This window comes from Tetranychus urticae, chromosome 1, assembly GCF_039701765.1.
Source record: "Tetranychus urticae isolate SD_2017Ah chromosome 1, NJAU_TeUrti_SD_1.0, whole genome shotgun sequence".
Taxonomy (NCBI): Eukaryota; Metazoa; Arthropoda; class Arachnida; order Trombidiformes; family Tetranychidae; genus Tetranychus; species Tetranychus urticae.
Window position 1 is genome coordinate 20,193,359 of NC_142958.1, and position 22,894 is coordinate 20,216,252.

At 33.4% G+C, this 22,894-nt stretch overlaps 4 protein-coding genes across 5 annotated transcripts; 2 read left to right on the forward strand and 2 right to left on the reverse strand.

Moving 5' to 3' along the window:
• The first annotated feature begins 1,349 nt into the window (after nucleotides 1-1,349).
• LOC107372235 (uncharacterized) lies at nucleotides 1,350-8,887 on the forward strand. 2 transcript variants are annotated; one of them, XM_015940429.3, is made up of 6 exons: nucleotides 1,350-1,826; nucleotides 3,001-3,154; nucleotides 3,233-4,228; nucleotides 4,325-4,516; nucleotides 6,248-6,650; nucleotides 6,816-8,887. In XM_015940429.3, exons 1-6 carry the CDS (start codon nucleotides 1,539-1,541, stop codon nucleotides 8,758-8,760), a joined length of 3,978 nt encoding a protein of 1,325 aa, XP_015795915.1. In that variant the 5' UTR covers nucleotides 1,350-1,538; the 3' UTR covers nucleotides 8,761-8,887. The 2 variants fall into 2 exon arrangements, with proteins under 2 accessions (XP_015795915.1, XP_015795916.1); XM_015940430.3 differs by having other exon boundaries at nucleotides 1,350-1,802.
• Nucleotides 8,888-9,066: 179 nt separating this feature from the next.
• LOC107372236 (nuclear receptor subfamily 2 group C member 2-like) lies at nucleotides 9,067-14,950 on the reverse strand. Its single transcript, XM_015940432.3, has 5 exons — nucleotides 14,666-14,950; nucleotides 14,462-14,604; nucleotides 13,327-13,971; nucleotides 10,701-10,973; nucleotides 9,067-10,347 (listed from the first exon to the last, which is right to left on the reverse strand). The coding sequence occupies exons 1-5, from the start codon at nucleotides 14,836-14,838 to the stop codon at nucleotides 10,091-10,093; spliced, it is 1,491 nt and encodes a 496-aa protein (XP_015795918.1). The 5' UTR covers nucleotides 14,839-14,950; the 3' UTR covers nucleotides 9,067-10,090.
• A 1,868-nt stretch (nucleotides 14,951-16,818) lies between these two features.
• Nucleotides 16,819-20,929, reverse strand: LOC107372230 (uncharacterized). Its single transcript, XM_015940425.3, has 5 exons — nucleotides 19,383-20,929; nucleotides 18,630-18,910; nucleotides 18,088-18,545; nucleotides 17,639-18,011; nucleotides 16,819-17,553 (listed from the first exon to the last, which is right to left on the reverse strand). Exons 1-5 carry the CDS (start codon nucleotides 20,859-20,861, stop codon nucleotides 17,058-17,060), a joined length of 3,087 nt encoding a protein of 1,028 aa, XP_015795911.2. The 5' UTR covers nucleotides 20,862-20,929; the 3' UTR covers nucleotides 16,819-17,057.
• An 895-nt stretch (nucleotides 20,930-21,824) lies between these two features.
• Nucleotides 21,825-22,847, forward strand: Vps29 (vacuolar protein sorting 29). Its single transcript, XM_015940428.3, has 3 exons — nucleotides 21,825-21,904; nucleotides 22,095-22,525; nucleotides 22,605-22,847. Exons 1-3 carry the CDS (start codon nucleotides 21,902-21,904, stop codon nucleotides 22,720-22,722), a joined length of 552 nt encoding a protein of 183 aa, XP_015795914.1. The 5' UTR covers nucleotides 21,825-21,901; the 3' UTR covers nucleotides 22,723-22,847.
• The last annotated feature ends 47 nt before the right edge of the window (nucleotides 22,848-22,894 follow it).

Here is a 22,894-nt window from a genome sequence, read left to right on the forward strand (position 1 = left end):
ACCAAATTGATGATGAAAATGATGAAAATTTGGATGAAATGGTGACAAAAATGGATGCAAAAAAAGATGAACAATTGTCATCGTTTTTTCATATTTTTGCCCATTTCTTGCCTTTCATTACCTTGTATCATTTTCCTTGGCGATTAACTTTTCACTTTCTCATCATCATCTTCATAATCATTTTCTTGTTCATCTTCATCTTTACCCTATTTGCCATCACTTCCTTTGTCTCTGCTCATCTTTTTTGTTTCTTTTTTTTCGCCATCTCAAGCTTCATCTTTTGAATGAGGAAAAACATTTCGAGCCTCTTTTTGCTTCATCTTCCATCTTCTTTTATCTTCCTTTTTTTCTCTTTCTTTTCTCTCCTTTTCTTTTTCTTCTTCTCACTTTTTTTTCAAGCTTTTTGCCTCTTTGCACTTGAGTAGAAGCTGATTATAACACAGAGAAATGAAAAGAAGAAGCAAAACAAGAGAAAAAACTGGTTAATTGTTAAAATATGGCGTCACAATCAACATTATTGTTTCGACCATTTAACCTGCAAGTTGATTATTGTCAGCTTTCAACTTGCTTCATAATCATTTGAATAGCTAATCTCAAGCAACTGCCATTTCAATTTTCATCTTTTTTTTGGTTTTCCTTTAAATTCTGGTTCATCGTTTGTATTGAAAACATGTTGTTGCTGATGATGATGAAGATGATTATTATTATGCTGTAACACTGAGAGAGATTCACTTGAATGTGTATAAACTGAGAAATCGATGAAATAATAATCAAGGTTCTTTTATCAGTAACAGGTTTTTTTGTTCTTGCATTATTAGGTGTTGATAAACATTGAACGTTGCGAGCTAATATTTATTCATTGTCTGATTGATCATTAAAATAGAGATCAAAGTAAACTCGATCACAATTTGGGTACAAGAGTTGATCAAAAAAAAAGGTTCAATAATTGAGCATCTTCTTGTTTCCAGGCTTTGCTTTGTGACAAAACAAAGCCAGAGTTGAAATGAGATTTGAGTGTTTTTACAATCATGACTGGATTAAAATTACCTTTTAAATCATTTTTATCGACTGTAACATTGACCCTCTATGGTGGTAAAGAAGACATTTTGAAAAGAGTCAAAATTTCGATGAAAAATGGCCATTTTCAATGAATAAGCTCATTTTTTTCCTCATTAACATTTTTTTGGGAAACATTTAACATCTCTCTTTGCTTCTCTCTGCAACCAATAGATGGCTCTAGAGCGATTGTAGCGCCATCTATTCTTGGTCTTTGTTTAGTCTCTTTGTTAGTCTTTCTTTTTACCTTTCTTTCTTTACTTTCCCCCTCTCTCTGTCTTCAATTCTGCTCCATCTTATTTGTGAGAAATACTGTGTTAGGAACAAAAAACTGAGGCTTCGGAAAATTATATTATTATTATTTGTTTAATATTAAATTGTTTTTTATTATTACTCTTGATACTTTATTTTGTTAATTTTATCTTTAAAGGTGGTAATTAGTACAATCATCTGTTCTTTTTCATCATTGCCATGTCATTGCCATGACATCAGGATCAATTCAGAGCACATCCTCAAGCGTATCAGCTTCACCACCAGCAAGGACAACGACTCCACCAGCCTCAAAATCTGTGTTACCAACTGCCTCCACAGCACCTTCAAGTGTTGCTACCAATTTTGATGATGATTACAATGAATGGGAATTGGGTATTGGTGATTTAATAATTGACTTGGATGCAGACATTGAAAAAAATAATAGCCAGCCAAACGGTTCTGCATCTTCTTCGCCTTTAACAGAAATATCAAGGGTAAAGTACCAAGGAGAAGAAAATGTAACTACACTTCTTTTCCTTTACATACATTTTCTTTACCAACATTTACTGCAAAAAATGGTGATCTGTTTCCTTAAGGATATGTAAAAAAAATGATTTTTACCATTTGCCATTTTTCTTCTCACCTACCTATTTCTATGGATTAATTACAGTGCTCAAAATTTTTGATTGTTTCTGCAGTTTACTATTTTCCAGTGGATATATGAACATTTTTTTTCTCTCTGTATTAAGTGATTATCATCGATTCTTTGTTTGATGACATATTCATGTCTTTGTTTACGTTTATCATAATTTCAAGAGGTTCTTACTAATTCAATATGACTTCTTCAACAAGATTTAGTCTCTTCACATTCTTGATTTTTTCATCAGTGTTAATTGTTGCCAATTTTGCTTTTTCTTTTTTTTCCTGGCTTAAAATTGGGTTTGCCACCTAATCCTTGTTTAATATTCACTGTTGATAGCTTAACCTTACCAGGATTAGATTTGAAAATATGCTTTTTGCCTTTTTTGTTAATTACTTTGTGTACAAACAAGTTGATTTCAGGTTTAGTTAATTCTCACTTCATTATCATTCTCAATCTTATGTTCAAATGTGAATTGATTGGACTCATTGAACAAATAGCATCTTACATATAAATAGGTGGTACCTTAAGCTCTCTCAATGGAAGAGAAGACTCTCTTCAAGTCTTTTTATGCTCAGGCGAATGTGGAGTCATCTCTTGTACACTTACAAACTACAGTAAAGACTACAAAGACTAGGATCACACCAACAGAAGCTTTGTTTCTCCTGAAATTAGACCTGCAGGGAATCTACAATTAACCAATAATTATTGTTCATATTTTGACTCTCTTTTATTAATTTTGGTTATTTAACAGCTAAATTTTATTCCAGAGAAACTCGCTTTTATTATTGCATTTTGATTTCTTTTCATCTTTATTATCTACTTGTTAGCTCTATGTATTTAGGTTGTTTATTATCCATTCGAGTCAGCACTCTGTTCTTGATCGATTTCACTGGTCAAGTCAACTTTATCTGACTCGGAGAGCAGACTCTAGTTTAATTCTGTTTCTTCTTTCATCTATTTCATGGATTAAGCATGCAAGAAGCTAGAACATTTCATTGGTGTAACAACAATTGCTTATTAGTCTTTTTATTTTATTTTTATCTTTTTAGCCAATGGAAGCACAAACGCCGAGTCAACCTGAGATGAGGCATATGTCTACTTGCACAAGTGTAGGTACCGTAACTGAACCAGATTGCTTAGGGCCATGTGAACCAGGTACAAGTGTTACCTTGGAAGGTATTGTTTGGCAAGAAACCGAAGGAGGTAGGTTCATAATTCAGATTTTTTTGCAATTTTTGCGTGATTTTAAATTATTTACATTTGCATTTACTTTTATTTTAGGTGTCTTAGTTGTAAATGTCACCTGGAGAGGTAAAACTTATGTTGGTACTTTATTGGACTGCACTAAGCATGATTGGGCCCCACCTCGTTTCTGTGAATCCCCGACTAGTGATATTGAAGCTAAAGCTAACAAAAGTAGTAGAGCTAAGCGAGGTAGAACTTCAGTTGATTTGCGGAGTGTTCAAAGTAAATTACGCAATGGAAAAGGACGTAGAACTGCTAATTCAAGTTTTACTGTACCCGCAAGTCCAGTGAAATGTGAAGCGCCTGCCAGTGTCAATGGCAAGCGTAAATCTCGTCCTGATCTGGAACTAAGTCCAGTTCCAGAATCAGCTAAAAATGGTAAACGTAATCGTTCACAATCTCGGAATACTCCAACACCAAATGTGTACTCAAGTGAACCAACAACTCCAACAATGCATGCACCACCCTCGCTGGCTCTAATTGAGTGTCCGGAGCCTAATTGTAGTAAAAAGTATAAGCATATCAATGGATTAAAATATCATCAAACCCGTGCCCATAGTGGTTTAAGTGAGCCAACAAGTAAAACTGAAACTGATTCGACCGATTTGGAACCAAATAAAGATTCTGTTTTGCCTTCGGATAGTGAGGAAGCTACCACTGAAGCTTCAAGTGTACCACCTAGTCCATCTTCAAAAAATACACCCAAAAGTGGAACTAATAGTGAGAGTGCCAGTGACCCTAGCGAAGCAAATCGGAATAATAATTCAGATAGTGTTAACCAAGAGTCATCGGTTACTTTTCAGCCTATCTGTGATCCTAAAACTGCCAATTCTTCAGCTGGATCACCTATGAGTGACGATTTAAATGATACTCCAATGGATTCTAGATATTCACCCACTTCTCCTTTCCATGGATCCACTGCGGTGACAACAAGCAACAGTATTTCATCTGGACTTGCAACTTCTACATCGTCTCATAATACTAGTAGTACTCCTAGTGCCACATTCCTAGTCCCATCTTCGGGTTCGCAAGGTACATTCAAAACACATTGGATTAACCATTTTTATCTTGGTTTAACAAAAAATGATTATTTTCCTTTTACTAACCTAAAACACTTTCTCTCAATAGGTAATTTATCAAGTTCTGGTCCGTTGAAGCCTTTGCCAAGTAAACCAATTTCAGTGGACTTTGCAAATTCTCAATCTGATAATGCTAAAAGAAAAAAATCAAAGCATAAAAAGAAGAAAAAGGATAAAGATCGGGAACGGGACAGGGATAAGGATAAAAAATCCAAGCATCCAGAAGGCTCTTCTGAAGGAGGTAACCTATATTTACTATTGTCTAATTATTTAATTTTAAATACCCAAAGGATTAGTGGTCAAAATCCAATTAGTAATCAGATCAAGACTCTTTAGAGGGCAATCTTAGAAACTCCAAATTCTTTTTTTTGGTGGCAAGGGATTCATTTATTTTCTTAATCAGAGAGTTTATCTTCAATTTGTGTGTGACCTTGGGCTTAGAATTGTGCATATTTTTCGATTTTTGGTTCTAAAACATTTCGTTGACATTTTTACCAGAAATAGTAGCTCAGATTAATTTTCAATATGTTGAATCAGACTCTTAATTAAATAATGACCAATGACAATGTGTTGCTCTAGTGAAATTATTTCATTGCAGGGATAAGGATGTCACTGAACCCAAATGGGTCCACTTGATATTATCCAGATTGAATCTTGAAAGATTTACATTTTTAGATTAGATTATTAGGGAAATTCAAGATTTGATATAAAACCTCGGTATGAGTTTGTCTAGTTATAACAACTTGATTGACTAGGTGAGGTCCAGGTCTTCATGAAGGTGTGTGGGCTATTCTTTCAGATTAAGAAGGGAGAGAAAAATGAAAGAGTTAGTTTTGGCTGAATTTAATTGGTTGCAATGAGTTTATTTTTTTGATTTTTAAATTCTTGGTTTTTGTTTGACTACGGATCTTTAAAAGAAATGTGATTTAAATATTCTGAAATAGAACATTGAAAGACAATGACTAACTTTGAATTGTTTTCGCCACATTAAATGAAAATAAAACCATCTGATGAAATCACCAGGTGCATGTAGTGTTCAAGAGAGATTTAAAATGCAAATAATAAACAAGAAAGTAAATTAAAATTAAATAGCAACCAAAATGACTTTGAACAGTTTGATTTATACGCCATCTAGCGGGCTTCTTAATTTTAGGTTATTTCAACATTTTGGTTGTTCCTCTCAAGATTATCATTGTCTACTTACAAGGCTTGTATAACAAGGCTTGTGAGATGACAAATCTGTAGATGTGTATAAGGATACTTTTTAGGCAATTGCAGCATACAATAAGGAAGAAACACTTTTTAAACCACATTTTATACAATCCAATGTTGATCTCTTTTCGAAACCTTCCATTTTTACTGGTTTTATTGTCGCACTTAATTAGCACACCAATCACTTTAATTCAATTTTGAGAAATCAGTTATTGAAATTTCAAGATTATTCAGCTATAATCAGTAATTTTTCCTTTAAAACAAAGGATAACTTTCATGAATCTATCATTTTTTCAGTCAATTCAAATCAATTTGATGCATCTCTTTCAATTATAAGTATCTACTTTACTTCTATCGATGACATCTCCGTTCAAAAAAAGATTTCAATCATTAGGCAAATTACTAATTAGATCAACATTTATATCTGAAAAAAATCTTGTTAACAGAAATGTTTACACTTGGAGTGTTTCAAAATACTGAAAACGCTTTGTCTGAATCCATCCACGCATGAATATTATGGCAAGCGTTTTTTAAGAAAAGCGTCCAGAATCTTTTATTTGAAAGTACCAAAAAGTATCGATGAATTTTAATTTCAGTGTATTTTTTATGGAATTTTGTTAAAATACTCTTTTTGATGCCCTAACCATTTCTCTTACTTATGAGATTGAAATCCATCAATTTAATCCATAAGTTCCATCAATGGATTTTTTTTCGTGTTAAAAGAATTGTACTTTACTGATCTAAGTTTTTTTCTTTTCAGTGCCTGGGATCAAATTAAAGGTAGTTGGTTATCCCATGGATACATCAACCAGCTCTGATTGCACTGGTCAAACACCTAGTGATCAAGTACCTATGGATACTTCGCCATCAGGAAATTCTTGTGGATCACCTGTAGATAATGCAAATTCTGACGCGTGTAATATTGAAAATGTTCAAAGCCCAGCCTATTCAGATATTTCTGATGCCAATGATACCGAAACTGAACTCAAACCCAGTGGAAAATCTGAAGAACCTGTAGTTCCAGCTACCTCAACCAGTTCTGATGCTTCTTCTAAATCAGCTTCTAATAATTTTGGCATCTACCCTTTTTTCAACCAAACACCTTACATTCTTCCAGTTGGAGCAACCTCTGGGGATAAAACTGCCAGCCCTCAGCCATACTCGTAAGTTACTTGCAACTCAAAAATAAATGAACTGTTCGATTTCTATTCAAAATTCGCCATCTTCAAAGAAAAGATTTATTTTTATCTTTAGTTGATGGATTTTGAAACTGATTGTCACCTTAAATTCATTCTAATTTCCTTTTTTTACTCATTTTTCAATTTCAGAGACAAACAAAATCAAGATCCGTCACCCCAATCACAATCTTCATCAAATCAACCATCGACAGTGTCGTCATCCAAATCATCTCTGTCTTCATCATCGTCACAATCATCTTCTGCATCGTTATCTTCTCAACCATCTTCATCATTGTTACCTTCTCAGTCCTCTGTTCAACAGCAATCTTCTCAACAATCGACTCGTAACTCATCTCCTCCAAGCATTGTAAATCAGCAGCAAACATCACAGCACCAATCACAACAGCAACCCCAATCGCAATCACATCAACCTCAGCCTCAATTACCGCAACCGTCATCGCGGACGCAACCACAACCACAACCTCAACCCCAGCTACAAACACAGCCACAACCACAACATCAACATCAGCACCAACAACAACAGCAACAGCATCAGCATCACCAGCAACAGCAGCAGCAACAACAACATCACCAGCCACACCAGCAACATCAGCATCAACAAAAGCAACAATCGACATCGAGCTCGTCAACATCAACTCAGCAAAATCAAAGTGTCAACTCATCTGATAGCAAGAAAAATGAATCTTCACGATCATCTGGTCCTACAGATCCTCGTAGACCTAGAGAAATTATCGATTCAAATGATAAAAAGAGAGATGATAAATGTTCCTCCCGTAATCAAACTTCATCTTCAACCCCACCCAATAATCATGGACCATCTTCAACCCTTTCTAACACTAATCCTCCCACTGGTCCGGAATATGGTTCACCATTGCAAGGATCTCTTCCCTATCCTTATGGATTTATGCCAGGATATCCAGGATATTCACTTGATCCAGCTTACCAAATGCATTTACTTGCCAATGATCCTCATTATAAACACCAGTATGAAAGGGTTTCAGCTGAACATGAGCGAATGTATAAGGAGCAACATTTAAAAATGTCTGATAAGGGTGATCTGAAGGAGCAATCACAGTTAGCTTCTAATGACAAAAGACAGTCTCCTGCATGTATGGGCCTTGATTTAGCAACTAAATCATCAAGTCTTGCACCTCAAGGCGATCTCAGGATAACTCCAACATCAAAAGTGGATGCCATGTTAATAACAAATATCCCATCGAAAGATAAAATGGACTTGGATAATCGAGGAATCTTGAAAGATAATCATGATATAACAGTCGAACCTCAACTAATTAAAAATAAAGGTGGACCTTTAGCTGGACCTTCAATGATGGTTTCCCCAGCTAATTATCCCAACTCACTGTATGATTCAATTTATGATAAATCAAAAGACGACATGAAAAGATTTTATGTCGTTGACCATTCTAAAAATGAAGACTCTTCACCTAGAGTTCCGTCTCTTTCAATACCTCATCCAAGTGGACCTCCACCATTAAAACGGGATGATTCTCATTTGCATCGTGATAATAAAATGGATTCAATGAAATCCTCTTCCTCTTCCTCATCCTCCATTTTGAATATACCGCAAGGCAGTAAAATTCCAATGTCTGTCGCCAGTAATTCTGTGATGTCTTCTATTTCAAACGCAAGTTCTTCATCAATATCTAGTCCCAAAAATGCAGCCCATCATCATTCATCAAATTCATCTTTTAGTTCCTCATCTTCCTCATCTTCCAAAAAAGATAAGTCAAACAATGATGATAAAGATAAAAATAAACATAGTAAAAATGAAGGTGTTAAACCCACCATGGAAACAACTGGGCCTCCTCCACCTCCAACAAGTAGTTATTATCTTTCATCTGCATACCTTCAACATCCTTCAGCACATGCCTCATTTGCTACTCACATGCCCTTTGACCCAAACCATCCCATCTTCCGGCCAGGAGCCATGAACCCAGCAGTTATGGGACATCCGTATGGTGCACCTCCATATCTGCACCCTCAAATGAGATATCATCATGGTCCACCAGGCTCCTCACCTGGTCTGGATATTAGCCACTTTCATCTTAATTAATTTAACCTAATTTAAAGTGATTGTAATCTTACCAATCTTTACGGACAACACATTTAAAGAGTAAAAAAACAAAAATCTCTTTTCTTTTTTTCTCACAAAATTAAAACATAAAAAAATGCTAAAAAAACAATTGGTGCCTCTTGCATAAATGTAAACTATATCAACTTAATTAAAAGTGATTCTCATCATTTTTCAAAGAAAAAAATACGAAATTTAAATTGTCTTACAATCAACTTATTTTCCGGTCTCGGTCATTTCAAAAATAATATCAATTTCAGCCTTTCAATAGCATCAAAAAATGAACACTGATAAACAAGCATTTTAATATCTTTTTTATTTCCTTTTCAGATTTATCGAAAGATTAACCAGATGGAGTCAAACTCGATGAACAATCAAAATCAATGGAATGTAAAATCAAATTACAATTACTGGTCAATCAAAGATGTTGCCAATATTTTTAAATGGATACATTGAATGGCTTTAGACGATTAGTCGATCAATTTTAGAATCAAATTCAACTCTAATGTTTCCACTTTTAAGGAAAAGATTTTTGATTTTGATGGATTTGTTGAATGGCAATTATTTGTATTACGAGCTTAATATCAAGTGCTTTCGTCTTATCCAACATTCAATATCTAATTATTACAAGAGTGCCTCTTATGATTCACCTTTGTTAACTAATTAATTGACAATTTTGTTTCAAATTGAATCTCTTATTACACGTAATTGTTTTCTTATTGATGAAACGTTGTCAATTAGTTCATTTAACAATAAGGTTGAAAGTGTTTGATTGTGGGTTTACAATTGATTAATTTTGTACAAAATGATTTGTCCTTTTCATATTGGACAATTTGTTTTCAAACAACATTTTCCAACCAAATTATTGTTATTTGAATTGGATTTGATGTAAATGAGATCCAGTAAATTGAGTACAACAATAATGGTAAACCTTTTCTGAATAGTTGAGCTTTTCTCGAGTTGATTAAAGATTAACAATTAATTTGCTTAAGTCTACAATCTTGTAAATGACTAGTTTAAGAGTAGATATTAAGATTATTGATTATGGAAAGGAGCAAAGATCATGTTAATGTAGCTGTGATTAAAATGAATCAATAAAATGTAAACTGAATGTAATTGACAGTTCAATTGAAGATTAATTACTGACTTCTCATTGAATCACTTGATATTTACCGTTGATTTGGCGGAGACAAGAAAATGAATGAATCGAGTAAAGATATTTACTGATTTGCTATTTTCTTGGTTTGCTTTGGTTATTTCATTTTTAAAAGGGAATCATTCTTGATTCATCTTTCCAAGTTAATCAAATTGATCATTGAATAAGAGGATTGAATAAGGTTGACTGAATGGAGGTAAAATGATGCTTATTCATTCGCTTAATAGCTGAAAGTAAAAGCAATAGTCGACCAAAACGAAGTGGACATGAAGTAACCAGTGAATGAGAGTGATTATGATGACCATTATTATGAATAGATGTTGATGATGAGCTTGTTGTGTGTTGATAAAGTAACAATTGAGCTTGATCTTGTATCGATGCAATTTGATTTATATCAGTCAATCCGGTTAACTCTAAATAGGAAAGGAAAAGGCAGACAATTAGATCAACTGAAAATCAAGTGAAAGTAAAGTGAAAATAAAGGCCGAATCAAGTCAATGTCAAGTGTATTGAAAAGAAATGGCAAATTGAATTATACTTTTTACATTCAACCAATCTGATTAATTTACACCATTTTCATGTTGAAAGATTTATCAATTTATGCTAATTAATTTACTTCTATTCCTTGTTAGTTGAATATTGTTCATCTTGATTTGATGTTCACTTGAAAATCGTTTATTTTTAGGTTAACTTTTCTGGCATTTTAAAGGAACATTTGATGTGACTTTTGTTCTTTGCTTTCTCTATTAGGCCTCCATTCCCTTACCTGGTCTGAAAAGTAGAAGGGCTTTTAAACAAGTGTATTCAATGTGATCCAAGTTGATTGACTCAATGTAATCAGCAACATCTTTTATCCTCCAGGAGTCAGTTAGATTGAAATGGTTATGTTGCGTTAATAAGGCCGTTAATTCTGTGCTGGAACTTCCCCGATATTGTAATCCAGTCAAAAGGATCAAGTCAATCAATGTTTCATCTAAAAGTATTTGTTGATCGGATCTTCGTAATGATTGAAAAGCAGGAATACTTAAGGCCCAATTAACTAATCAATGAAAAATAAGAGATGTAAAAGACAAAATTAGTTTTGTAATTTCGATGTAAATGCGATCTTTTAATTTTTAATAAAACAAATATGTTAAAATCAAATGTTGTTTCAATTATTTTATTTATGAATTTTGTCTGATTTATCATGGAAATCTATGTTAAAGTCAAAAGGGAAGATTTAAGCTGAAAACTATGAAAATTGAACTTCCCAGGTCGACTTGATGGCAAAATTTACCAGTTTTTATCAAAAAATTGTTTCTTTTGGCAAGGAGACAGTTTTGAGGCAAATAGTGCATTCACTTTGTATAATATTATAAATATTCATTCAATTTTGAATTGCTGGCTTTAAATTACAGAAAATTTTAGAAATGAGATTTGAAGAAGTAATGCTTGGTGCAAAAGTATTCATATGAATGATAAATATCGATCATCTAAGTGTATTAATAAAGATTTCAAGTGCCAGCGCAATTGTTACCTCTCTTTGATATGCTAATTCGAATAGAAAATCGTAAATTAAGAATTCTTTATTAATCAGTTGACTGCCGTATTTTAGACCATTAACATTGAAAAATAGGGTCATAAATGAAGTTAAAATTATCGTGGATTGAATCATGAATGTTCATAGTAGAATACTGAAATCGCAACTAAATAATCTTACAAGTATGTTGTTAGTATTAATCGAGTAAATAAACTATGCTGCTGAATTATGACCGTCGAGTGATCTTTTTTAATGCCAACGATCAACTTGCAGAGTTAATTTCATTCAGTTAATTGTTCCTTTATGATTTAAGCATTTGATTTCTGTCTATTAATAAGATTTGTTACTTAGAAGAAACAATAAACACATTTGCAACGTTTTTGCACATGTTTATACAAATGCTGCAAAACAAACGGCCAAAAACGGGTGAAAATTGCTTGATTTTAAATTTGGTTTGTGCCAGTTTGAAGGGAAATAAAATCTGAGTCCATTAGTGCTGTTGAAAAGTTTCTCCGACCAACAGTTTTCGAGAAAAGTACGTCCAACGTTGAAACTTCGATCGGCTTTTGTTCGTTTATGGAAGCAGATTTTTGTTAGAGACTTACTTCACATATGTAATTTTTGATTGTCTACCAGATAATGAATTTATTTTGTGGAATAAAACTTTCCATTTTTCGTAAAACAGATAAGTTCGATTTTAATCTAAACCGACTTTTTTCTGCGCCCGAAACACTTAGAGAGCTGAAACTTATTGTTAGTGGATAAAAATTGTAGCTACACATTGACAATTGAATCATTTTTTCGAGAGATCGACAATTCTCTTGATTTTGGCCCTTTTACATAATAACTTCGAACGTCAATATTTCGAGAATGATGGCTTTTACAATTAATTCTCATTGACCAATCATTTGATCTTGTCATAGGGCATAATATATTGCATTATAAAATTATTCGAGATCCTACAATGAAAGTTATAGCATTTTATTACTTATGTTGTTAGTCTTGATACTTTATTTATGAAGTTAAATGTTTGTTCAAACACAAATCTCATTAAATGAAATAACTCAAGTTATATTCAGTATTCCGTCATATCATATAATAGCTCATGACAAAATCTAATATTTGGTCAGTGAATGTTGATTGTAGGTGCGACCATTCTCGAAATATTTAAGTTCGAAGTTATAATGCAAAAGGGCCAAAATCATGAGAGTTATTGATGTCTCGAAAAAATAACATAAATGTCAATGTGTAGCTACAATTTTTATCCACTAACAATAAGTTTCAGCTCTCTAAGTGTTTCGGGCGCAGAAAAAAGTCGGTTTAGATTAAAATCGAACTTATCTGTTTTACGAAAAATGGAAAGTTTTATTCCACAAAATAAATTCATTATCTGGTAGACAATCAAAAATTACATATGTGAAGTAAGTCTCTAACAAAAATCTGCTTCCATAAACGAACAAAAGCCGATCGAAGTTTCAACGTTGGACGTACTTTTCTCGAAAACTGTTGGTCGGAGAAACTTTTCAACAGCACTAATGGACTCAGATTTTATTACCTTACAAACTGGCACAAACTAAATTGGAAATAAATCAATTTTCACTCGTTTTTGGCCATTTGTTTTGCAACATTTGTGTAAACTTGTGCAAAAACGTTGCAAATGTGTTTATTGTGTCTTTTTTAGTAACAACTCGTATTAATAGATAGTTATTTTAACCTAAATCATGTAGAAGCAATCGATTAAATTAAATCAACTCTGTAAGTTGATCGTTAGCATTAAAGTTTCTAAATTAGACAAGAGATCTTTTGTTTTGGGCTACTTTATCGATTATAATGAACAATTTATTAAAATTAATAACTGGTTAAATTTACTTACGAGTCGTAAATATGATTCCTGTGATTGGTGTTGGGCTGAGTGGTGAATAGCACGGTTGAGATAAATTTGGATGAGGTGAAACTGGCAGGAACCATTGTGACCAGGGCTGGTGCAGGTTGAGAGTTGGTTCAGTTAAAGAGGGAAAGATGATTGTACCTGAGCGATTAATGATGGATGCTGATGAGGTTGGAGGTGAAGATGACGGTGAAGATTGAAGGTTAACTGGATGAGTTGAAGATGAAGTTATAAGTGTTTCACCCAATGGTGTTGACTTTTCAGTGGATCCAAAAGTTGAACAAGTTGTTGACAAATTGTTGGTCAAATTTGGTGACTGATGATGAGTTGATGATCCTAAACCATAAGCTAAAGAGTTTCCGGAAATGGTTGAAAGCAGGGACAAATGATGGTGACCCGAAGAGATGGGTGAAGATGATGAAGAGGATAAAGATGAGCCAATCAAGGGTGAACCAGATGAAAAGGTTGGTGTGGAAATGGTTGATACTGACGTTCCCACTGAACTAGTGTTGCTAGTTGTGGTTGTAGCTGTTATTGTTTGAAGTCGATTGCTTTTCCAATCATTTCGATGGTTTGGTTTACAATCATTTTTACCATTTACATTGCAATTTATCCTCTCATGTTGAACAGCTTAGTAATTGAACAAGAGAAAAAAAAGTTACCATCAGAATATTTAACAATTATTAAAGTAAATGTTGACAGGTTGAAATAACCTAAAAGGTGTTTTGAACAAGACCAGAAAATAAGAAGTACGGAAATGTGTTTCATTTTCAAGCAAATTTACAAGTATTGAAAGCCATTGGATTGACATGTTTACAATTACTTAATCACTTGTGAACCTTTTACAACCACAAAGTTAATGCTATTAAAGTCCATTCAAAATCCAAAAAATAAGACTCAAGTTTGAGGTGCAAAAGCTGTTGATTTAAACCAATCGTTATACAATTAAACACAAATGATTGAATATTCATTGCCATTAGTCTTTGAAAGGTTTACTTAAAAGTTGATCTTAAATATTTCCAGAGTTTCGATTTTTGTCTTTTCTACTTTTCTTAAAGCTTTCAACTTTCACAGTAAATTTGGGTTGATTAAAGAAACAATTAGTTGATCATTGACTTACCTTCTCGCCTCATGTTAACTTGGAGACATTTTTTGAATCGACAATATTGACATTGATTTCGCCGGGCAACATCTATTACACAAAGTCCACGATCTTTACATTTATAAACTAAATCACGGCGAACACTTCTTTTAAAGAAACCTCTGAGAAGACAATTGAATTAAGAAAGGATTTGACAACAATTAAGGTGCAAAAGTTACTCACCGACAACCATCACAACTTGGTACACCATAATGACGACCTGAAGCTCGATCACCGCAAATTAAACAAACTGAACTGTGACTTGATGAATTGGATAAAGTGAGATTACTGTTGTTGATATTGCTGTTGGTGTGACTAGTTGAAGTTAGATTAGCTTTAAGAAGTTCAATATCCATTGGAGGTTGAATATCGAATCAACAGGATCAAATGGAGCGCAAAAGTGAATTAAAGTCAAATCAAGATGAACTCGAATTTGTCAAAATATCATCACTCACTCTCCTATCATCATCTTTATCCTCACCAATACATTCCATGGGAAGTGAGACACTTGTTGACACTTTTGCTCCTTTTTCATCATCTTTTCCTCGTCTTCCATCATTCATCATATAGAGTGAGGTGTGAAGATAGCCTTTTCAGGATCTCTCTTGTCAACCACAATTGGACTTTAAATGGCCTGCACTGTTTTGCCAACCTTTGCTGTGAAACAGGAAAAGTTAAAGGCAAACAGTAAATGGTAAAAATCAATTATACCAACAATTAAAAGTTAAATTGATCAGAAAATGGAGAAAAGAAAAAAAGTTGAAATTGAAAAAAAATCAGATGCAATTGTGAATCAACTTGAGTGACATTTTAACCCAACAAATTGTTCAATTTAAATGAAGCAGGGGGTCCTTTTTGATTATTAGGTAGTCATGTTGACAAAGACCATTGGAGTGGAAGACCAAGAAGAGAGGCTAAAAGAGCGATTATTAGGATGATAATGAAGATGATGACCAATCTTTTTTAGTGTCTCTTCTTGCTTCCCTGTGCGTCTGAGTTGAATGTTTTCAGCGTTTCTTTTAGCGTTTTTACATTGGCTTTGGATTATGTTTTGTTGGATGAAAATGATTATTTACAATTTATAGTGGGATAAGTGGGCAAAAGGGAGGAGGAAGAGGACAGAGAAGGAGGAGAAATGATCAAAGGCAAACAAACACCTTTTTCACCTCTCTAAACAGCAGTCAGATTAGTGCCACTAAAGGTATCTTCAAGTATCCTGAAGATGATGAAAAGGAATTTGTAATATGGAGAAAAAAAAGTTTAGATTTTTTTTTGTCTTTTCTCTTTCTTTCTTTCATGAAAATATACGGAATGAGAATATTTCCATATGCTTTAAATGGACTTCCCATGTTGAAGATGAAGCTAGAGTTGTCTTCCGATTGTCTTCAATGTTGTTGTCTTTCAATCTTTTACTTTTTCTCCTTCCTCTTGCTTCATGTCTATTACAGATAAACTGGATCAGTCAATCGTCAAACGAACACAATTAACACTTCAACACACAACAGGGAATCTCAATTTTTAATTCACTCCCTCTTGCTTTTTTTTGTATATCAAATATATTGTTGCTTATCATCAACTTGTCCTTTCTCTTCTTATTTTTTAACTCTCAATAATCGCCAATGTTTCTGTGACTTATTGAAGCTTTTCATTGATTTTCATTGGACTTTCTTTTTGTTGTAATTTGGATTATCGAAGCTGGTTAGTGTTTCAATGTGCAATCCCTGTGTAACTTTTAAATCTTGTAAGGATTTGCCAAGATTTTGTCTTTTTATTTTCTCTTAATCTTCTTTCCTTTCGCTTTTTTTACAGTCAATATGATCTGGATCAAGTTGAAAAGGTTAGACCAAGAGACCGATGAAAAAGGCATTAATGTCCATGGGACTGGTCCATATTGCATGCTTGTAAATGTTGGCAGCAAAGCAAAATCAAGTGCATCTTTATCCTTTCCTTGATTTACTTTGCTCATAAGCTTGAACTTTCTCCACCTCAACTCCTCCGTAATTGTTAAAACATGTAATACCAGTAGGAACCATCCTTTTTTGATGCACATTTTCCCATAGCTTTTTGGGTGAATATAAAAAATGACTTCATGTTGACATGTTGAACAGATAAAGATGACAAGGAAATATTTACTGTACTTGATAACAGTTTATTTACTCTCAATCAATACCCAAGTTTCAGTGCCATTATTTTTGACCATTCCGATTAAGGGAGTTAATAATATCTACAATAATATGGTAAAATTTCAATTTATTTTTGTGATAATTTAATGAAAATTTTTTGTTTGCACTCGGTGGACATTTTAGTTTTGGTATTATGGACTAAATTTACATCGATTGATATAGTAAGGAAATTTATAAATTTGAAATAATTAGAAATTGATTTCGTTTCAGTCAAATAAATATATGTTCAGATTAAATTTCGTATTTTGTGAAATTGACTCGAATTATCGTTGTGCTTGATAGTCCATTCTCATGGGATAATTATAACATATTTATTTTCAAATATCCAATTAAATGTGATTAGATTTAATTTATTCATTTATTTGTTCCTTTCTAGCTAATTTTATTAAACTCTATGTACACCTCCAATTATATGCTGGTAATGATTCGATTCTCTCTATCCTTTTTCTTGCCCATTTTAGCCAAACGAAACCAATCAGAGTTAGTATAATGACTTCGATGTAATATCCATCGACAATGGTGACACACTGTCCTCCGGCTGCTGCACAAGATGATGCTGCGTCTTTACCGTTGCAGGAAAATCCATCAACAGAGCAACTTTTAATAGTTGAATAGTCGAGTAGCCATAAACTGATGAATGAGGGCCAATTACCTCCCAAGTTGGTGATTGTATTCAAAAGTGTCATATATGTTCCACCGATAGAAGGATCACTGATTCGAGAGTGGAAAGATAAAAGCGCTACATAACAACAGTAAATGGTGACTTGATGAAGACCAGAAGCAACAAGAACTATAACATAATAATAACTAGGAAATGATTTAGTAACTGGATCATGAACTTGTTTAGTCCAATACAATAAAAGTGCGCTAATAATACCACAAATTAGTCTGAGAAAGAAAAAAGAAATCAATGGTTATAAAATAATAAGATAAATCGATGAAACATTTTCATGAAACAAGACTATTTACTCACCTGTAGGGGTATGACTTGATGAATATTTTTAAAGGTTTTGGACCTTTTGTGTATTTACTCAGATACCAAGGTAAAATTATTTGCAAGGGTATCAATGGAACACTGAGAAAGGCTAAAGTTTCTTTAGATATACCAGCTTCAGTAAGCTTTAATGGGGTTCCGGAGTCAGTGATAGCAAAGGCAAGTTTGCAAGTCAACAAAATGATAGCAAAAGATCGAATACTTTTAAGTTTTAGAATTTTAAGAAGCATGAGATAAGTTCCTAAGACAGTTTCCTCTGTAGCTTGCTTGCTTTTTTCCATTTTTTCGCTCTTAAATAACCATACCAAGCTAGTAGTTATAAGGAAAATAATAGACCAAAAATATAGAAAACCTAAAGAAGATATAAAAATAAAGTTTTCATGTTAAAATAGTGAATGGATGGAAAATGAATAAAAGTTATTACTAACCTGAGAGAGTTATCATCCCAGTGTCCGATGGAATACTTCGCAAATATTTGTTACATACTTCAGGAGATTCTAGACCAAGAAAAACGAGGTAGCCAAGAGAGAAACCGATTGTTTGACCAACAGTATTACATGTTGATCCATAGACAACATTTCTCTTAGATAACATGGTTAAAGCCCATCCATCAACAGCAATGTCTTGCGTTGCACAAAGGAAATTGAGGAAAAAGAATACACATGCAAGAATATATACATGAGGAGATCCTGGAATGATGGTCGATTCTGGCGTTGATTGACCAGTTTGATCTTTTGGCAGAGGACCAAGTAGATCATCAATTTTATATGAAAGTAAAAAAAGAGTTAATCCAATAAGATACTGGGTTGGTATGAGCCATGATTTTCGTCGACCAAATCGCTTGTTATACATAGAATCAACCAATGGAGCCCATAATAGTTTCAAACTGAACAATTAAGATCGGAGAAAGATATTTTAACACTAAATATCACAAAAATGATTGTGAATGTAAATAGAAGAAGAAACTTACCTGAAAGGCCATGTACATAGACTAAAAATAGCTTGCTGAGAATATGAGACTTTGTAATTCTGTAAAAGAAGCGGAATACTTCCAGCAAGACCTAATGGTATTCCTTGTAGGATGTAGAGTACAAGGAGAATGAAAATAGACCCATAATCACCGGATAAAGATGTATTGAAGGACATCGATTTGTGATCGGAATCACCCTTCTCTGCATTTATCAACCTAGGGTCAGATTTTTTGTCAAATGTAGATTTATGTCGACGTAAGCCTTCTTTTGAAACATGATTCATTATGTTTCATTGATGAGACAATTTTACTAAATAACACAGCTTGTAAAGAAGAGTTAGCAAATAAAAAAGGTAAACTACTAAATCAACTAAAATGATTAACTAAATCGTTTTATCATCATGTCACACAGAGAGGATTATGGTTTGTTTACACGTTAACAAGTTTCATTGGATGAACCGGTAACCATGCAACCGCGGTTATTTCAAAATTCATTTGTGGAAAAGTTCGGAAAATCAAAGTTGCATAATTTAATCCAATTGAGATTTGCATAATCCTAAATATCTATTAATCACATTCTGCTTGATTTTTAGCTCAAGAAAGTCAACAGTCAGATGAGCCCCAAATAAACATTTTTAATCTAAGTTAAAAGTGCAGTCATGATTAATTTACTATACAATGCAAAAAATAAAATTTTTCATAACATAAATGAATCCCGCTCAGCGTATTGGTAACCTTTTTAATTTGGTTTTATAATTGTTGATCATCTTTTTCATTTCGGCTGTAAAGTGTAACTCCAACAAGAGGTTGATCTAATTTTTCAAATGAAATTGACGCGACATTATCTTTGTGAACATAATTCCATTTTGATTTAGCAATCAATTCAAAATTATTGGTTACCACACTTGGAATGCTAAGATTGCCAGCAAAGGTACCGGTCAATTTGACATAACTAAATTGATCGGTTGTCGTATAAGCATAATCTGTTTGATTGTAAGCGACTAGACCACAAAATTGCTCGCAAATTTTGGTAGTTGGTCGAATCCATCTTTTGGCCAATAGATAATAAGTTGAAGTAAAACTGGGTTTTGTTAACGAATAACTCAATTCACAGCAAACTGTTTCAGTGCAAGAAACAATATTATCAGATTGATGAGTTAGTACCGTGTGATTGAATATATCAAGCGCCAATTCCCAAGGTACGTAAGTTGAAGCTTCATCAGGTTCATCTAAATGTTCAATAACTTTGATAAATCTGCTTTCAGTTTCAGAATCTTCTTCATTTGGGGTTTTCCGTGACTTTGGAATATCAGCAATCAATAATCTGGATCCACTTTTTTTTACATCGGCAGTGTAAACAATCGGGCCTTCACCAGCAACATAAATTCCTGATCCTAGAGCTCCATTAACCAAGTCATTTACCCCAGCAGCTAACAGATTAACATTATGTTCAATTGTGAAACCAGATTGTACTCGGTGAGCATTTAAAAATGGAAGTTCATCTATCCAATGAGCACCAAATAAAATAGTGTCAACGGCTTCATCGTAAATCAAACTCAACGCTGGTTGCTCAAAATGAATATCAAAACATATGAGGAAACCAAATTTACCCAGTGGAGTTGAAACAGTTACAATCTCTGGATCCTTTGGAATGTTATTGGCGGGTTCAAAAAAGAGATGAGTTTTGTGATATTTAGCAATCAATTTACCAGTCGAGTCGAAAAGTATCTGTGTATTATAAAGGTAATGCCCATCTTCTGGACAATCGGGATCACTTAAAAGTGAACATTCTATCTTTTCGCCTAAGATGGCAGCAACATAAATTTTGAATCCACGAGCCAAACAACTTAATGTGTGAACAATTTGAGATGATGATGGACTCGATTCTTGATCCCAATCTATACATGGAGTAATTGATCCATTAGCTTCAGGAATGTATTCATAATTTAGCGATGCGATGTGACGATTACTGGCGCTAAACAAACCAGACTCAGGGAAAACTATTATTTCAGCTCCATTATGAGAGGCAACTTGTATTGCTTTAGCATAAGCTCTCAAATTAACTTGTTTGACACCAAGTTGGTTATCAGTCAGGTTGGTGAAACGTCGATATTCGTAAACAGCAGCTCTAAGTGTTGAGTTGTCCCGTTTTCTCGCATTATCAAAACTCGGTGAGATGCCATAAAGAAGACAAAAGGTTACAACTACGAGAAAGAATACAAAACGAAACATTATTAAAAACTTGACTAATCTAGTGATTAACAAGTAAATGGTGTCATTTGAAGATGCAGAATTTTTATAGAGGGATGACAGGTAGAGATTTTTAAACATAGAATTCTCAATGATAAGATAATGATTTAAACACACCATAATATACCGAGACGACAAAATTACCTCACGGATTAAACCCAAATGTTATCAACATGTTATTTTATGTTATTGTGACGTAACGATCAGGTTTTTGTGGAGTGAAAGTTGAAACAAGGGAACTAAACGGGCAATTAGTGGTAGAGAGTTTAATGTATTTTTTAATGGATAAGGTAAAATGGTAAATGAAATGATGTAAGAGTGGAATGAGGTAGACTAGACTCAATATCATTGTAAATTTGATATCTTTTCCTTCACACAGAGTGAATAACAATCACATAAATATTATTTACAATAAAGTTTAATCTATTTTTATGATCAAATTAGAAGAGATACAAAAAATGAAAGGTACATCAAAAAATTAACTTACCTGGAAATGAGCTCAAACTGCACAACGTAATTGATGAGTTTTTCAAATGATTCCACGATACTCTTAACGCTGTTTTTGATTCCTTGTCCCAGTTCCTTGGATAAAATTTTAAAAGGTGAAAACTAGGGCTAATTAAATCGAGTAATCAGGGTACATGTAGTTTATTAACCAACGAAGAGGAGGAATTCATCTCTTGTTTAGATAAGATTGTTTTGATTGAAGCTTGAAAGACGATCTTCTTTTTGATGTCAATCATATTACAAAGATGGCGTTTCTTGAATGTGGTGAGATTTGAATTGGAAAATTGCAATCAAATCAGACTAAAATTAGTTAATTTTTTGATCATTTTAATTCAAATAACTCACAATTTTTAATTTTAAGAAATCTCAAGCCCTTAATAGGGTACTGCCATCTAGCTAATTTTTTGTTGTAACACACTTCACTCTTGTTGTTCAATCTTTATTTGTAAAGAGGCGTTTTCATCTGTCAATTGTGCTTTTTTATTCCGAATTATTGAATTAATTCAACTTTAATCATGGTAAGTTAATTGTTTTGTCCACCATCAACTACTCACAATCACTAAAACAATCTTCATTATTTCAAACATTCTCAAATGTATCTGTTAAATTGAAGATGTCAATTTCAACCTGCTATCCTAACCATTTTCATGTTTATACTTGTTTACATCATGTTTCTCATTGTGTTTATCTACACCGTTTGTCTTTCAGTTAGTCCTAGTTCTTGGTGATACTCACATTCCATACCGATCGCATAATCTTCCAAGTAAATTTAAGAAACTACTGGTTCCAGGTCGTATTCATCATATTCTTTGCACCGGTAACTTGTGCACCAAAGAGACATATGATTACCTGAAAACATTAGCTTCTGATGTTCATGTTGTTAGAGGAGATTTTGATGACATTGGTTTAAATTATCCAGAGCAAAAAGTTGTCACAGTGGGACAGTTTCGTATTGGACTTTGTCATGGTCATCAAATAGTACCCTGGTCAGACGCAAAGAGTTTAGCTCTTCTCCAAAGACAACTTGATGTTGATATACTCATAACTGGACATTCCCATAAATTTGAAGCCTATGAAAGAGATGGATGTTTCTATATTAACCCAGGATCAGCTACCGGAGCTTATGGACCTCTTGATAGGTATTATTTACAATTTAATCTTGTGAATATTAACTGATTTCGAACAACTTTCTAACAATTTCTCTTTTTCTATTAATAGTAAGGTTATTCCGTCTTTTGTGCTAATGGACATTCAATCAACATCGGTAGTCATCTATATTTACCAGTTGATCGATGATGAAGTGAAGGTCGAAAGAATTGAACACAAAAAGCCATAGTTCTTAAAATTTCTATCATGAACCTCCTGTCAATTTACCTGCTGTTTACATTTTTTGCAATCTCTGTAAAATTTATCTCGTTATATTAACAAGTATCAAAAAACGGATAAAATATTCGCATGATATTCAAGTGATTGTGATTTTTTGTTTATCAAGTCGTGGATATAATTCA

Bases quoted from the DNA above. Each gene is read 5' to 3' on its own strand.
- LOC107372236 (XM_015940432.3), bottom strand. From the start codon at position 14,838: ATGGATATTGAACTTCTTAAAGCTAATCTAACTTCAACTAGTCACACC. The intron at 14,605-14,665 runs GTGAGTAACTTT...TTGTCTTCTCAG, and splicing joins CCAAGTTGTGATGGTTGTCG to AGGTTTCTTTAAAAGAAGTG. The intron at 10,348-10,700 runs GTAAGGGAATGG...TTTCCTATTTAG, and splicing joins CCTTCTACTTTTCAGACCAG to AGTTAACCGGATTGACTGAT.
- LOC107372230 (XM_015940425.3), bottom strand. From the start codon at position 20,861: ATGTTTCGTTTTGTATTCTTTCTCGTAGTTGTAACCTTTTGTCTTCTT. The intron at 18,911-19,382 runs TAAAACCAAATT...TGAAACATAATG, and splicing joins AAAAAGATGATCAACAATTA to AATCATGTTTCAAAAGAAGG. The intron at 18,012-18,087 runs GTTAGTAATAAC...TATCTTCTTTAG, and splicing joins TGGGATGATAACTCTCTCAG to GTTTTCTATATTTTTGGTCT.
- LOC107372235 (XM_015940429.3), top strand. From the start codon at position 1,539: ATGACATCAGGATCAATTCAGAGCACATCCTCAAGCGTATCAGCTTCA. The intron at 4,229-4,324 runs GTACATTCAAAA...TTCTCTCAATAG, and splicing joins CCCATCTTCGGGTTCGCAAG to GTAATTTATCAAGTTCTGGT. The intron at 6,651-6,815 runs GTAAGTTACTTG...TTTCAATTTCAG, and splicing joins GCCAGCCCTCAGCCATACTC to AGACAAACAAAATCAAGATC.
- Vps29 (XM_015940428.3), top strand. The intron at 22,526-22,604 runs GTATTATTTACA...TTCTATTAATAG, and splicing joins GCTTATGGACCTCTTGATAG to TAAGGTTATTCCGTCTTTTG.